The sequence below is a fragment of the Eleginops maclovinus genome, chromosome 7 (assembly GCF_036324505.1).
Source record: "Eleginops maclovinus isolate JMC-PN-2008 ecotype Puerto Natales chromosome 7, JC_Emac_rtc_rv5, whole genome shotgun sequence".
Classification (NCBI taxonomy): domain Eukaryota; kingdom Metazoa; phylum Chordata; class Actinopteri; order Perciformes; family Eleginopidae; genus Eleginops; species Eleginops maclovinus.
In genome coordinates, this window is record NC_086355.1 from 22,242,002 (window position 1) to 22,258,082 (window position 16,081).

A 16,081-nucleotide genomic window follows, 5' to 3' on the forward strand; every position below is an offset into this window, starting at 1 on the left:
CTCGGTTATCATTTCCGTTGTAAATTTTCACATTCCCGCCATCATCGCGCAGTGTTGAGAGGCGTCGTGTGTGGGGCCACTGTCAACAACGTATATACTGAGAGCAGGTGAATGCCGGCAAAACAAACTTTCTGCTCTCGAAGGACCTACGACAACGATACTGCGATATAAAAGTTTCTAGAAGAGAACATATCATCGACAGGTAACGAACTGCGCAGGTTTAACCAAAGGGTGACACTGTTTTCATCACCAAATTACTATCAGTCAAATTAGCCAGTTAGCTAGTTCCCGCTAGCCTGCTAGCAGACTAGCTAATGTCGGCCTCCCCCATCCATTCAGCGTCAATAGATGGGGGGACGACATCTACATCCCAGACATTCGGCTTTGCTGTAATGTCACCCTAGCTGCTTCTTTGTAACTTTGTTGGTTAGCTCATTTTTATGACGTTTATTTTTGTAAGAATTATGTCAACCAAGAACACAGTAATGAGCGCCGGTCGCAGTGTCTTGCATCTTCGCTTTGCTGAGCTAGTTTGAAGGCTAATGCATACAAGGCTGCATAGACTCTTATTGAAGTGCCGTGAGTTTTCCCACTTTGTGACACATTCAACCGTGTGTTAAATATTTGCCGTGAGATTATCATCTGTGTTAAAATGAGCCGTGCAGCTGTTATGTTAACGGTATGTTTCTTGTGGTCGACTTGAAGTTTGTTGTGACTTTCAACAAGCGCTCAGGAGTTAAACGTTGGCCATAACGGGTTAGCTTAGATGCATTATTAATAGTTTATTAGCTGATGCACGTATACGTAACACGAGTTTTTGTGAGTTTAACAACAGGTGCAATACAGGTGCTAAAGATGTATTTTATTCTGGTATGGTTAATCATTGAGTTCTTGTCTCCTTTTTACTGGAATAATAACGGTTTTATGGTGGCAAGATGGTTAAAAACACATCCTTGTATACACACTATGTAAACAAGAACTGTGAGATGGGTAATGAATGATACAATGTGGTTTCATTAACTGATTTAATTCGATTTCCTTCTTGTGTTAGGATTTGTTTGGTTACAAGTCCAACCCTCCAAAGTGCACCAACTGGATAGTAAGCCATGTCAACCATAGTGCCCAAACTCTCCAGCGGTGGCGCCATTGTTAAGATCCGCCTTACCAGCCTTGATCTGGGCACCACCAAATGGAAAGAAGGAACTTTTGAGATTCTGGAAAAGGACAACAAAATCAACCTCTGCCTAAGATTTAACTGTAGTGGAGCCTCCAAAAGTTTCCAGGTATTGTCCAAACTCTGTGCTTGTCGGTTATTCAATAATGACAACGGCAAATTAATCAATCATCACGTTAGATTCTGAAGCAGTACCCCTTATTACATTTTTCTATTTTGAGATCCAGCACTAACACTTTCTTCCAATTCAATTAAATTCAAAAGGGCTTTATTGACATGAAAGTTAGAAGAAGAAATGTTGCCGAAGCATCAGAATACAAAATAATTACACAACATTAACATACATTTCATATTGACATATTCATTTTATATATATATATATATACAAACAATTATACTTACAGTAGTTGTTACAGACATCCGTCTCTTCTGTAGAAATGTCATCAGAGCAGTAATTGATGAATCTCCTTTCAACTACGTACCAAAAGCCTTAGGAAAAACAGTTGATATGGTAGCTGTGGAAGAGAAGAAATGACCAGCCTGTATAACATACCACCTTATTCTCTGACTGTTCCCTAACTCTGCTGTTATTTACTTTGTCTATCTCATTGTTTTCAACATTTACATCAGCAATACTATAAAATGTACAGAGATGGAAGGTACAATTTAAAGTTAGGAACACAAAGACTATATTTCCCATCAACATTTGAGATATATTTTAGTCATGTCAGGGAAGACTTGTACATTTAAAGAAATGACAGTCATAAAGGGATGCACATTAAACAGCTTAGTAATGCACAGAAGTGAACAAAACATGACGAAGTCAATCAATATCTCATTTGACTTTTATTTGACTGTCTTGTATTGTTTTCTTAGCTGAACCAGAACTTGAAGAACGTTACCCAGAACTTTAGCCGGATCATGCTGACTTTGATGGACAACAGTGTCATCGTCCTTGATAAGATTCCACAGAATTTGCTTCAGAACACCAAAGAATGTTTGGACAAACTGAAGACTGGAAAGCCAGGTAATTGTACCACTGCTCATTTTAACAATATGCAAAATTTGATTGTTCCACAGCACCAACGAAAACAAGGGCTCTCACTGATCCCTTCATTGTCTTATATTAAGCTTTGGTTATGTCTTGAATTGTAGGAGGGGGGCATTAAGTATGGGTCTGTAGGGTCTGTGTAGAGAGTCGACTTTGGTCTCTCGCAGCTCCGACTCCAGCCTTCCCTTGTCGTCGATCTGTTGCTTCTAAGCCCGACACGCTTTTCAACTATCAACACACTTATTGGAAGTTATTTGCCTTGCAAATGTTTTTCAGTTTTTTTTTTGCGCTGACTAAATGTTTTGATTCATTGTGGTCGAACTCAAAAGAAACCTGGCAGACTGAGCTGATGACTGAATGAAGGAGCCACATGCCGGATAGTGAGGCGTGACAAGAGCTGCAACAAGGCAGAGATGCTCCGAGTACCTTTTAGTTGTGTGTCAGCTAAAGCAATCGTTTGAAGCACTTAATATCAATTCCATTCTTACTCAATAATGTCTTATACTGTAATCTATTTTTTTGCCACTGTAAAAAACCATGCACAAAACTTCACTACAAAAGAGATTACTGAGTATTGTGTCATTGTTTTACCTAAACCTAGCCTTAGATAAAGAATGGCCGGATTAGATACCACATGTTCATCCTCTTGCATTTCATTCTGATGAACTTCCACACTGTCCTGTGTTTTTGGATGCAAGTTTGTACTGTTCCTTCTCCTACTGATACTGTGTAGTCAGCAGTTAGATTACGATTTTCAGTTTGTTCTTAAAGAAAAGGGGTAGGTCTAAGGTTAAAAGAAAACAGTGCATTGATCTTCTCTCAGTGTATCTGGGACCAATTTTTAGAAAAGGATCTTTTTATTATTTTTAATTCCGAATAAAATGCAAGAAAATCATCCTACATCCTGGCCTCGTGTGGACATGGTCAGTTTCTGATAGTGAATTGTAATACATAACGTAAAAAGTAATACAATAATAGCAGTTTAAAATGTTAAAACTACCCTTCCTCATATATTTCCTCGGAAATTTCAAATTGAAACGAGTAAGTCAGGGCTAATATCAATGGTGTAGTTACCGGTTGTGCAAGCTTGTAAATACAATGTCATTGGAGTGCTGTGTGAACGCGGGATCTACAATCCCTGACTTAATTGAGGTTCAAGTTATAATTAAATTCACATGCTGTGTCCTGAGCTGCCATTTTTCCTTCTTAATTTTCCAGTTTTAAAATCCCACGGAAGCGCAAACCTCAGTGTGCTTGGAAACCGCTCTTTGAAAAATGACAGCAATCCGTCGGGGGAGAGACAGGTGAGCAAGAAAAAAAAAACACACTTAAACATTGAATTTAGACATTGTACCCTTATACGTGACTTGAATACCCAGATTCCTAACATCTTCCAGACAACCCCGAGGCGTCAGAGCACAGAAGGCAGAGAGGAGACAACACCACGGAAACCGCTGGGCAGCCCAAGCAGAGCCGCCTCCACTCCCACCCGTACGGGACTCTCTGAAAACAGGTAGGATGGAAATTCATCCGGCTGTTGCATGGCAAGTTGCATTATGTGAACGATTCAAACTCCTTAAAAAACAAATCAGCATTTCCAACTGAAAGACGTGGCCAAGAAATGAGTCTCATCCCATTTCTACAGTGATTTACTGAAGAGTTAAAAAATGTAAACTCAAAATGCTGGTAGCGGTTGCACAAAAACTGTGTTGCTCTCAGTGAAAAGATGCAGGGTGCAATGCTTATTCAAGGCAGCCAAATACAAGGCCGTGTGCTCTATCCTCATTAGAGAGACACTGGCCTTTAAACTGAGAAGCAAGTGTTTGAGTTTTGTCTTCTAACAGGCGTGTTTTCTGTTTGACAATCTTTCTTTATGCAGACTTTTAAACTTCTCATTCTTCAGTTGTTATGTTCCTCAGTTACTCAGTCAGTTCATGCTTGTGACATGAATTGTTCCGTGTCACTGTTTTTCAGGAGTGAGAAAAGAAAGAGACTCCTCACCTCTGAAAGTGACCTGACCGAGGACTACCCCAAGGAAAATGACTCATCGAGGTAAAAGCAACACGCCTCACTGCCCACACTGAGCTGCAGGGCTTGTTGGATACACATGAATCGACCTGAGTTCTGTAGCTTTTTTCAGACATGGTATCTATATTTTTTGTATTTTTGTCTCCTCATCAGATGGATACAAGAATGTAAATATATACAGTATTGTCATTTGTTTTATATCCATGTATTTCTGTTTTACTCAATGGCCAAACTTAAGGTTGTTGATCAAAATGCGTACAAATCTTTTTTGTTTTCATTAATTCTTCCGTAGTCTGGTTGATTAACATCCAAAAACCTGTGCATACATTTTTTTAGCAACAACAAGGCCACTTCAGATCCATCCAGGAAGTTTCTACTGAGCTGCAAAGACAAGCTGAAGCAGGCTGAGGAGAACAGGAGCTCAGGTAAACATCTACTACTGCTACTACAACAACAACAACAACAACAACACTGTCTACATACTTCTGCTTATGACATCTATCACTGCACACTGACTTTTGGTGTTGCAGTGATGACCTCTTTTCACCCAAAAGTTAGCATTTTGGAATATCGTAGAAATAAGATCTTTGCCAAACACGTGTTTAAGATTCTATCATATTTTGTTCAGCAGGAAACAATTCTGTTTTTTTAATAATGTAAATGCATTGCCAGAAGTAAACTTAAGGCTAAAAAAAAAAACTGAGTCAAAGGAACCTGAAGTGTAAAATGCAAACTCCTTTTCCGTGTTTTAAGACTCATTCCTGCACCACTCTATTTACCTTTCCAAACCTATTTATTCAGACCCAAAATTGACTGTCCTTTTAATCGCTCCTTTTATTCCTCACTGACAGCTTCACTGAGTTCGACTCCCCTTCAGCCGACGTCCTTTTACGGCAGCCGATCTGTGACGAAAGACTACAGCCAGAGCCACTCTTTCCTGGACAGGTGTGTTTCTGTGGTGTTGAGCTGTAATGGACCAGATAACAGTTTTAAATCCACACATCTACTTCTCCATGCAGAGATACTAGAACAGTGCAGTGAAACGTTTTGAATAAGAAACAACTTTAGGTCAATTCTAATTGTTTATAAAATGTAATCGAGAAACTTAAAGAGCACTTCAGTATCAAGTCATTGTGAGGTCAGTGAGTCACATCTGTATGATATTTCCTACAAATCCACACAGGCCGTCCAGTACACCACAGAGCTCTTCAGCCAAGAGGAGCCTCATGCTGCCCAATCACTCCACTCCTTTCAAGAAGGTCCGGCCCACTCTGGACTACGGTGGCTGGAACAAGCAAAGGCCGTCCACCCTGGCCCAGCCTCAGCCCCCTCTGCAAGGGTAAGGAGAAGCCAGATGTGCTGCACTAAACGTGAGCTACGTTAACCTGTCTGACGCACGAGGGAAAACAAAAAGAGCTTTTGATGTCCTCCTTCTGAGCTATTGCAAAGATACATTTTTTTCCAACGTGTCCGTTTAATTTGTACCCTCACATACAACTGCAGATCCTGGGAGAGATGGTGTCACCAATAATAATATCCCAACCAAATTGAAGGCCTTGATTTAGAGTTTTTGTTCTTCCCCATTTATTATCATCCAGATGTGTAACTCCTTTCATTTTTATATCACAGATTCTCCAACCTGGGCAACACCTGCTACATGAACGCCATCCTGCAGTCCCTCTTCAGCCTCCCCTCCTTCTCCAATGACATGCTGAGGCAGAGCATCCCGTGGAAGAAGGTGCCCATCAATGCACTGCTCAGGTACCGCATCAGGGTGTGTGGATGGATTAAAGGGAGACCTGTAATCATGTGCTTTGCCAACCTATCCCTTTTTTTCAAAACACTGAAAAAACCTGCCTGAGTGTTTAACTCTGTGGGATCTCTTCCCTGCTGCAGGCGCTTTGCTCACCTTATGGCCAAGAAGGATGTGGGCTGTCCAGAGACAAAAAAGGACCTGTTGAGGAAAGTGAAGAGCGCCATCTCCTCCACAGCTGAGCGTTTCTCTGGAAACATGCAGAATGTAAGATCTCTGTTCTGAGCAACTGTTCAAGTACACTAATGTTTAAAATGCTGTGTGTTGTTGCAGATGGCTCACACGGCACACACTTTAGCAGGAAACGCATTTGTTTATTTGTAATGCTCATACACATTTTAGTGCCAACATGTCAATAGTAATAACAGATGTCAAACAAAACAAAGTATATACTAAAACATATATATATATTTAGTTAGTTAATTAAGGGGTTGGACACATACATGTTACGAATACTTTTTTAAAATGAAGGTCACCTTTTCATAGCATAGAGACCACTCCACATTTTTCTTAAATCTAAATGTCTTCATGTATGGCAGCCATTCCAGTGGTCTCTTCATTTTTTCGGAGCTGTATGTATTATGGTCTGTCTCAACGCTGTGTTCCTGAACAGTGAAACTGAACATGACCCACCTTTATTACATTATTCCCCAGGATGCTCATGAGTTCCTGAGCCAGTGCTTGGACCAGTTAAAGGACGACGTGGAGAAAATGAACAAGAACTGGTCAAACGAAGCGGCAGCCTCCTCGCCGTCCCTTGTGGCGTGTGAGAGCAGGCAGGAGGGAACGTCACCAGCCGCTAAAGCAGAGCCCGGTGAAGAAACGGACACGTCCCGCATCTACACCTGCCCTGTGGCGGTCAACATGGAGTTCGAGGTGCAGCACACCATCACGTGCAAAGGGTGAGGCCTGTCTCCTGCTTATTCACTGTGAAGTTCCATGTGAATCTGGAGAAGAAGAAGTCTTTTATGCCTTCATGTCCTGTTACAGCTGTGGCGAGGTAGTGACCAAGCGAGAGCAGTTTAACGACTTGTCCATCGACCTCCCGCGGCGGAAGAAAAAACTTCCACTACGCTCTATCCAGGACTCACTGGATCTCTTTTTTAGGGTGAGGGTCTCTCATTGACAGCTTATAGTACTGATCAATTTCTATGAATCCTTAATCTTCAATAACTTTTCGAGTTTTGCAATACCTTCAAGTGACGAGCCTAAACTAGATATGCAATTGTTTAATGTGCAATGATAGAAGTTCCCTTTTCTTCTGCAGATGGAGGAAATAGAGTACTCGTGTGAAAAATGCAATGGGAAATCAGCGACTGTTACACATAAATTTAGCAAACTGCCCAGGTGTGTACACACAGACTTTTCAATTCTCATGCATAATAAGTGGTCACACTGCATTTCAAACACAAGACATGAATCACAACAGGTACGTGCTGTAAGGAACTGTTCTGATTTGTGACGGTTCTTCCCCGCAGAGTGCTCATCCTCCACCTGAAACGGTACAGCTTTAACGCCCAGCTGTCACTGAACAGCAAGCTGGGCCAGCAGGTGGTGATCCCCCGGTACCTGACCCTGCTGTCCCACTGCACTGAATCTACACGAGCCCCTATCAGCCTTGCCTGGAGTTCCCAATCCTCCATGTAAGACATCTGTGGAGCTACAATGCATAAAATGGGTGTCATTTGGTTGCGAGATGGCGTCAAATATTTAGGTTTCTAAACGTTTTCTTTGTTCTGAAGTTCCAGAACACTCAAAACGTCGCAGTGTGTCAACTCGTCGACAGCTCCTCTCCGGTAAGTTCTGTGGGACTTGGAAAACATGAGAAAGGGTTACAATATCAATAAATACTGTCAAGTGCGAGGGCAGTAAGAATAACTTATTAAATAAAAAGTCCTCAAGTTATCCAATTACATCATCTTTGGTCAAAGACCTCAAGTATTTTGGCTACATATAACAAACGTTATGATAAACAAGCTTCTACATCTGATTACTGAGCTTATTACTGTATCTAGAAGGATTGGAGGCAAAGCTGCCAACTCCAGCTGCACGTCCAGCCTCCTGGACTCTGATAGTGAAGAAGAGCCCAACGGTAAAGCCCCAGCGAGCCGCAAACGCCACCTCAGCAGCTGCCTGCCTGACGAAGACGAGCGACCGGAAGAGGTACGGCTGATGGAGTCACATTTCTGATTTAGCGTCCCCCCCCTGCTGGTGTTACAACACTGTTATTCTGTGTCTCCAGCGAGGAGCAGCCATAGATTCAGCAGACTTCAGTGGCATAAATGATGAAGAAATGCTGGCCGCCGTGCTGGAGATGAGTCGCCAAGAGGCTGGGCTCTCGGCCCCGCCCCCAATGGAGGATGAGCCAACCAGCAGCCCCGACACAGGCTTCGGGGACACAGACGCTCATGACCTGGCCTACCACACAGATCTGCTGGAAACAGACAGCAAGCAGCCTGCAGGTAGGCTCACCGAGTAAACATCCATCGTTAAATTAAAAAGGAAGTGATCCTATAAAGTCCTGAAGTAGCAGCTGATAATAACAAACATAAGGTTAAAATAAAATTGTAAATACTCCTGCTGTCATAAAATGAATATGTCTTAAGCAAAGTAACATTATAATTATTAAACTTCGGTTGAATGAGTATTCATAAATATGTCAACTTTTCTTTAAATAATGATTTGTATCATTTACTCACCCTTCGTTACACGCCTCCACTGGAAATAGAGAATTAAAAAACCGAAAGAAAGTCTTGGAGAATTAAAGTATACAGGGGCCATGTTCAACAACAGCAGTAAAAAAGCAGTCACTGATGTACAGATGGTGTGTGTGTGTCTTAGACGTACTGGACTCCCTGGACCTGACCATGGATGAGAACAAGGAGAACCAGACTCCAGAGGGGGTGCAGCAACAGGGGGAGCTGGACTGGGTGCAGCAGTACAGTCTGGATCAGGAGAGGGAGGAGCAGGAGCTGCAGCAGGCGCTGGCCCAGAGCCTCCAGGAGCATGTAAGACCTGGAACAAGGGTCCTGCCTCGAAATAATGTTGTAGCACCACGATAATAATAATAAACAAAGCCTTTATATGATGACCTTTATCTAATATACTGAAGTCAGAGCAAGCAAACAATAAACACTAGAGTAAAAGATGCCATGTGTAAAGGTAGTCCACTGAATTTCATTGTCTCTACTTCTCCCCATACAGGAGGCCCAGGAGCTGAGAGAGGATGATGATCTGAAGAGGGCCACCGAGCTCAGTCTGCAAGGTATCATTGATTCAATGTTGAGTAGCTGGCTGTGGAAACTCCTGAACTGTTATTATCCCTGAAAGCAATCGTTTTGGGTTGAGTGTTTTTGATTGAAGGAATACCATTGATCCATCCGTCCCATTCTTTCAGACATGATACCTCAAGACTGCCAATAGCTAATTTCTTTATTTTTATATCTCAAGTCCACTTGGAATCAAGAATGAACTGATTTGAATTTGTTGATCAAGCTCCCTGTGAAAGCACAAAGCCTGTTTTTGGCCATACCCCGTCACTCAAACTGCTGTTAATGACAATAATATAAAGTATTGACTTTTTAAGAGCCAGGTAATGATGGTGGAAGCAGCATCTGCTGGTTGTATAAGTGGTAGGCAGGGGAGGAAGGTATCATTGACTGGCTTTATACCTAATTTAATTTTCTGATAGTTCGTCATTTATTCTTCACCCAAGCAAAAGACCCCTGCTTTATACCATTTGTGCAAAGCAAAAGCACACTGTCATATGTTTTCAGTGAAGTCCTCCGAGCACCTCACTGTCCTGTTCAATAAGACTCAGTGGTGTGGAAATGCCTGACCAGTATCAACATCTTCTCCTTCCCCCCCATCAGAGTTCAACAACTCTCTGCCAGAGTTACTGTGCTCAGACGAGGACTCAGGCAACGAGGACGTGTTGGACATGGAGTACACTGAAACGGAGACAGAGAACCTGAAGAGGAACGCTGAGGTACTCACCATCTGCTCTGTGATGTGAAGTAGAACAGTCAGGATACATTTCCCACATTCGTTTCTGCAATAAACTCAAAATCAATTCCAAATAGTTGAAAGATACTGTAAAAACCATTCCTTCACAAACAAAGGAGATGCCGTTTACACTGGACACACTGACCTGCCTTCATTCATAGTAACCTTGGAAACGTTTGATTTCACAGAGCGGAGACCTGGCCAACTCTTTTCGACTCATCAGTGTGGTCAGTCACATCGGGAACAGCTCCTCCTCCGGTGAGATTCTGTGTGCTTCTGTCCACCATGCAGCTGTACAATGCATACTAATCCTACTGTAGATGATTTATAGCTGCCATTTGGCAAAAAGAGCAAATCCAAACCCTTCAGGATGTCAGACTACCTCACATAAAACCTGAGCAGCATAGTGCCATGTTTGTGTAGAAGACCTCTTAACCTCTGTGAATGAGTGTAATAGGGTGGCTTGTTATATCATCCATTGCCTGAGCAGATATTTACACATTGCAGTTTATCCTAAAACAAAAGCATTTCCAGTTTGTTGAGCTGATGGAGATTCATACCGGCTGCATAAACTCAATTTGAGCTGCTGCACATCTGGCCTACCAGTGAGAACAACTGGAACAGTTTTGGTTCAAGGCCTTTTCCTGGTGTTTAAAACCAAGTTATTCATTTTCCTCCCTAGGCCATTACATCAGTGACGTGTACGACATGAAGAAGCAGTCGTGGCTGACCTTCAACGACCTGGATGTGTCGCGCACACAGGAAGCAGCCGTCCAGAGAGACCGCGACCGCAGTGGATACATCTTCTTCTACATGCACAAGTGAGTTAGAACAACCAGAGGGCTCTCTGTTTAACAGCTGCTGTCTTATTGTTGTAACTTCATTTTGTAATCCTTGACAGGAAATGCTTTTATTTTGAAGTGCTTGTCGCTGTGTTTTCCGGTTAGAGAAAAAAAAAATAAGACATCCAGTGCATTGTACAAAGTAAATGTTCCGTTTGAACTACACCCGCTTTGGTCATTATTCCCCCCCCCCCCCACTATAGACATACTTTAGGCTTTACTATGACTTATTTCATTTTTTTGACATGCTATTTTATGTTTCTTGAAATATTATTTGACATCACTTCTTTCATATTTTGATACTTTTCAACATGATATACTTTGACCCTTTTCGTATTTTTAACATACTACAGACGTATCTTTAACTAAGCTTTATATAACTAGCATGTTAGTTTTATGTCGGAGGGCATTACATGCTCTGACACTCTTTCTCTCGTGTCCTCAGGGACATGTTTGAGCAGCTGTCTGAAGTGGAGAGATCTGGAGCCAGCAACCCTTCAGAGGCCGGGAGGAACGTCCTGCAGCCCCTCTGAGCGCTACACACACACACACAACCGAACAGATGGAGCTCTCCTCTGAACAACTTGGAAAACTACCGATGGCCATCCTTTTTTGGTCGCCTTCAGGCTCTCCTTTCTCTCCAGATCACTAAATGCCCTGTTAAATTAGCACCTGAACATGCCAACACGGGTGCTAAAGACTATTTTAACGCACCAGAAATGCTGTTACAAATGTTCAGTGGATCAAAAGTTGCCTCCATGTTTTTGGGGCCGGAGTCTTTCTTTGCTATGATTTTTAATCAAACAAACGTTTTGTAAATGTTTTCCTTTGTTTCTCGACTTTAATGCCGTTCTTTCGGACTTTCTCTTAAAAGCAACTCGCACATCAGATGCTACTGGTGCTTCATGAAATGTATGTTTTGCAGACCCTTTATTTCCCATATAAAGTGATTAAAGACATATTCTATGTTGGAGTATAAGCTATTATAGAGTTAGAGGGGGTGTTGTATTTAGCGGGTACATTCGGTGCAATATTTATGTTCTGGCACAAACTGGCCAATTCAAAATCTGCTTTCTGTGTGTACAGTTCCCACTGTTGCTTTTCGTGACTTACTTAATTTGTGTGTTTGTCTCCATATTATAGATTTGTGGAAAAAAGCTCTAATACTTTAATAAGACTTTGTGCCTCCCAAGAAAACTTTTATAAACATGTATACAAGCTTTACTTTGAAAGTTGCACAACCTTGTCGCTTTTGAATATGTTTGTCACCAATGTGCAAGTCAGATTTCTCCTTTATAAAAAGCCAACAGATTTTCTATTTATTTCAACATAGGGTTGATTTCCTTTTAATGAACCTGTGAAGATATGCCACAGCAAATAGAAGTCATAAATACTAGACCACCAGGGAAGCTAGCTTTAGCCTAATGTCTTTATATGCATCATCGTTACGGCCAGTCTGCAGAACTACACTCTGTTGATGTAGTTCCTATGAGGCGTGCTTACTTATAGAAAGATTTAATGGAAGTATTTTGTTATTCCAATCCTAGACACTGGTTGTACAGCTGTTTTTGTGACCACTGTAAAAAGCAAAATCACATTTTAGTTCACCATGGCTAAAGTGCAACATTAAAACATGGTGTCTGCAGAGTTCCCTCCCCTCACAACAGAAGAAAATCTATTTAACAGCTTTATAAAACATGGGTAATAACCAGATATTGATACCTGCCATATTAGTGGGGTTTATTAGGACAGTGTTGAACGTTTACGACTGCAGGCAAAAGTGACTTCTCCCCTTTTTTTTCCGTCAGCCTTGTATTTACATTTGTCCCTGATGCGGTGTAAAGAGGGTGTGATGTATTTGTGAAGTAAAGATGAACAGCTTTTTCTACCCTTCATACACAACTGACTCTTCCTAAAGCAGATTTTAATAAAATATTCTGGTGAAAGTGCACAGCTTTTTCATTTGATGTTGAAAACACTTTAATAACACACATCCAGGGTTGGAAAAAGAACATCCACAATCATGCCAATGTGTGTGTACTGCCAGGCGATTAAAGTCCATGGTTACAGGGTAGTGAAAACAATATCAAGCACCAGAGAGGGAAGGGAGCCGGCCCTGCTCGCTGTTACCTGTCCTGACTGCACCTTTTCATCAGCGGCTCCAGGCTCCTTCCTGTCAGTCTGTTGTACTCACTGAGGATGTAGTTCTCCCTCTGAAGCATCTGGAAACATTTCAGAACATATAAGCCCCTATGCAAACAAACAACTTTCAGATTCACTTTGTTGTATAAAATACTAATTCATGTATTGCAAATATTCACAGTATGGGCCTACTGTGTTTTCCCTAATATAAAGAAGTCATCCCAAGTGGCCAAAGACTAGATATAGTTTAAGTAAAACTCAATTTTCAACAACAGCTGGAGCTATTTTAAACATTTCTGCAGATATTTGTGAGCCAGCTCAGAGAAAAATGGATTTAACATACTAAATGTGTTTGGATTTATATGATTTAGAAATAAACCTGATTAAACCAAATGCATTTTGGATAGCGGGAAAAAATGCTGACATTTTTTTTGAGTCCATCTTGTGTGTGTGTGTGTGTGTGTGTATCTTTTTTCAGGTAAAGGGCCGGTTCACTCAAATTTCAAGAAACATCTCTTGCTAATCAGGTTTATTGCCAAGTAGGTCAAGGAATTGAGAACTCTCCAAACTTAGAAAAAGTTGTACAAAATTTAAAACGTTTACAAGAAATTAAAATATTCAAAATTGATGTACGACAAAAATTTGAACAATACTATGTGCCGTATATCAGAGATATTTTGAAGTACAGTTCAAGGCAAGCTTTATGTTGGTTTTAAAATGCCCATCTTTAAGATTTTGCCTCCAGACAGAGACAATAAAATGGTTCTCTCAGTTTAAGAAATTACAATTAAATAATAGAACAGCCCATTTTTAATCCCAAAACCTTACCGGAACCAATTGTATTACCAAAGAAAAATGTCCCATTCTTTAAATTATCAAGAGTAACGAGTAGAGTGCTATGGAAAGACATTTCAGACGAATATCTTGGATCAAAAAATCTCAGTGGCGAGTGGAAAAAAGACATACAAATCGCCTCAAATGTATTGTTGATTTGGATTTAAAAACAAAAACTGTCCGAATGGTTACACAACTCAAAAGTTAAGACAGAAAATGTAACTCTGTAATTTAGTAAAGTGACCCCTGAAATGTGTTTTTCACATCAAAATCCATTCACCATGTGATCCCCACACTAACCTCTGTCCATTCCTCTTCGGTCTCATGCCTGTAGCCTAACAGGTGACAGATCCCATGCGCAGTGACAGCCTGAAACATGACCAAAAGAGGAGCAATCAATATCAGCCAAATTCATAATAGTAAAAGTGGGAAATAATCAGCCTGCATTTCTAAAAAGTCGTCATAACTCAAGACAGTGTGCAATGAACTACTCACAGTGAGGGTTCCATGCAGATCCAGGGATTCCTCCTGACACTGTTTCATCACAAACTCCACCCCCAGGAAAATGTCCCCGAGGTTCTGCTCGTCCCTGTGAAGGGGGAGGGGCATCTTACCAGGCCTCAGGTCCTAGACACAGGTCAAAGTAACATTTTAATAGGGATTGTGTCAAGAAGTCCATAAAAAACTAGCAGAGTTTATCTTATCTGATCTGAAGAAACACATGAAGCCTAGCAGCATTTTTCCATTCAACGGAATAGGTTTTATTGGCATGACATTTGACAGAAGAGAGACATTTAAGATTTGTAAATAGGCTGAAATAGACACCGACATTAGTTAATAGAATAGATGGTATTGTCACAATGTCAATGTAACTCTAAACAAACAAAAACAAACCAAGTAAAATAATAATACAGGTATAACACAAGACTACGGAAGAGGATTTATATTAAGATGAACCTCTATCGATCGGCCTAGTGGGAAATTAATTAATTTTCCGACTGTTTTCCATATAGTTTCAGGGGTGTAAAGTAACTAATTATCATTTTAGAGGTACTTGTACTTTACTTGAGTATTTAATTTTTATGCTACTTTGTACTTCTTCTCCACTCCAATTCAGAGGAAAAATGTGTACTTTTACTCCACTACATTTATTTAATACCTTTAGTTATTTTACAGATTTGGATTAATGATGTGAAATATAATCAACCCTTAAATCAGACTTTAGTTCCACCTGGAGCAAATTCACAAGCTACCCTGCAGTATGCGAAGTCATTAAAGGCTTTTACTTGTAACAGATCTGACCAAAAGTGGGAGATTTAAAGTCAGTTGTCATCCTCTTCTGTACAAGACATCTGATATTTACAGAAAACACGAAAAAACTAAAGAAAATTCAATGATAAATAAGAATTAACAGATGTTAAAATAAAAAAGACATGTTAATAGTTGGAATAATATAGGAAATAAAGACGAAAATACACACAAACATTTAAAAATGAGGAGATGGTAGTAGGTAGAATATGGCAATATGTTTACTGTTATGTGTGAACATCTATTGGTATTTACCTCATAGAATGGAAATGAGAGGACATCTGTTGGCACATTTTTCTTTCTGTATATGTTATTAATTTGCTGGATCCTGTGGTTATCCACGCAGACGATGCCTAAATCAAACTTCTGGATGCCCAGGATGTGTCGCAGTGTCTCCACATCCTTCCGTAGCCTGGCTCGGCGGAGGGGAACCTGCTTTTGGAGGTTCCGCAGTATTACTCCCATTTAAAAAGTCGGCGTAAAAAGCTAAAAAGAAAAAATATATATATTAAGAAATCCCCGACACAGGTCAAACTAACCCGCTTCCGCCGATGGACAGTTACACACAATTTAATACGGTGGGTTTAGGAGAACGGTTAGTCAGCTTTGCGTTAGCCACGAGAGATATTCAGCCATTCCGGTCAATAGAGCAAGGTTACACGTCCCAGGAGTAACGATAGCAACAAATACCCCAATCATATAATGTAAGATTATTCTGGACTGTGGAATAAGGCAATACAGTCAATAAATAAAAAATGTTCTTTCGTTAATGAAACTGGTCCATTCACCGTTCATAGCCGATCAGAGCAGTGAAACGGTCGCAATGTTGGACGTAGGAGAAAGGTAGTGTTGACGGGGGACCTAAATATGTGTCGGACCGGAAC

The 16,081-nt window shown here is 40.8% G+C and overlaps 2 protein-coding genes across 6 annotated transcripts; one reads left to right on the forward strand and one right to left on the reverse strand.

Moving 5' to 3' along the window:
* Nucleotides 1-9: 9 nt before the first annotated feature.
* Nucleotides 10-12,862, forward strand: usp37 (ubiquitin specific peptidase 37). 3 transcript variants are annotated; one of them, XM_063887491.1, is made up of 24 exons: nucleotides 10-202; nucleotides 1,052-1,283; nucleotides 2,051-2,201; nucleotides 3,444-3,529; nucleotides 3,605-3,738; nucleotides 4,200-4,277; nucleotides 4,590-4,678; nucleotides 5,105-5,198; nucleotides 5,437-5,592; nucleotides 5,883-6,014; nucleotides 6,150-6,273; nucleotides 6,721-6,968; nucleotides 7,057-7,174; nucleotides 7,334-7,413; nucleotides 7,545-7,709; nucleotides 7,809-7,862; nucleotides 8,082-8,229; nucleotides 8,309-8,528; nucleotides 8,908-9,074; nucleotides 9,271-9,331; nucleotides 9,939-10,054; nucleotides 10,260-10,329; nucleotides 10,754-10,892; nucleotides 11,359-12,862. In XM_063887491.1, the coding sequence occupies exons 2-24, from the start codon at nucleotides 1,107-1,109 to the stop codon at nucleotides 11,444-11,446; spliced, it is 2,895 nt and encodes a 964-aa protein (XP_063743561.1). In that variant the 5' UTR covers nucleotides 10-202; nucleotides 1,052-1,106; the 3' UTR covers nucleotides 11,447-12,862. The 3 variants fall into 3 exon arrangements, with proteins under 3 accessions (XP_063743561.1, XP_063743562.1, XP_063743563.1); XM_063887492.1 differs by having other exon boundaries at nucleotides 8,085-8,229; XM_063887493.1 differs by having other exon boundaries at nucleotides 3,623-3,738.
* LOC134867151 (endoribonuclease YbeY-like) lies at nucleotides 12,823-16,064 on the reverse strand. Of its 3 annotated transcripts, none has more exons than XM_063887501.1 (5): nucleotides 15,765-16,064; nucleotides 15,453-15,683; nucleotides 14,385-14,516; nucleotides 14,190-14,258; nucleotides 12,823-13,135 (listed from the first exon to the last, which is right to left on the reverse strand). In XM_063887501.1, exons 2-5 carry the CDS (start codon nucleotides 15,660-15,662, stop codon nucleotides 13,040-13,042), a joined length of 507 nt encoding a protein of 168 aa, XP_063743571.1. In that variant the 5' UTR covers nucleotides 15,663-15,683; nucleotides 15,765-16,064; the 3' UTR covers nucleotides 12,823-13,039. The 3 variants fall into 3 exon arrangements, with proteins under 3 accessions (XP_063743571.1, XP_063743572.1, XP_063743570.1); XM_063887502.1 differs by having other exon boundaries at nucleotides 15,986-16,055; XM_063887500.1 differs by having other exon boundaries at nucleotides 15,453-16,064.
* Between the last annotated feature and the right edge of the window lie 17 nt (nucleotides 16,065-16,081).

Excerpts from the sequence above, each read along its gene's own strand:
- usp37 (XM_063887491.1), top strand. The coding sequence starts at position 1,107 with ATGTCAACCATAGTGCCCAAACTCTCCAGCGGTGGCGCCATTGTTAAG. Across the intron at positions 3,739-4,199 it reads ACGGGACTCTCTGAAAACAG|GAGTGAGAAAAGAAAGAGAC; the intron begins GTAGGATGGAAA and ends ACTGTTTTTCAG. Across the intron at positions 5,199-5,436 it reads AGCCACTCTTTCCTGGACAG|GCCGTCCAGTACACCACAGA; the intron begins GTGTGTTTCTGT and ends AAATCCACACAG.
- LOC134867151 (XM_063887501.1), bottom strand. The coding sequence starts at position 15,662 with ATGGGAGTAATACTGCGGAACCTCCAAAAGCAGGTTCCCCTCCGCCGA. Across the intron at positions 14,517-15,452 it reads TCTCATTTCCATTCTATGAG|GACCTGAGGCCTGGTAAGAT; the intron begins GTAAATACCAAT and ends ACCTGTGTCTAG. Across the intron at positions 14,259-14,384 it reads ATCTGCATGGAACCCTCACT|GCTGTCACTGCGCATGGGAT; the intron begins GTGAGTAGTTCA and ends GTCATGTTTCAG.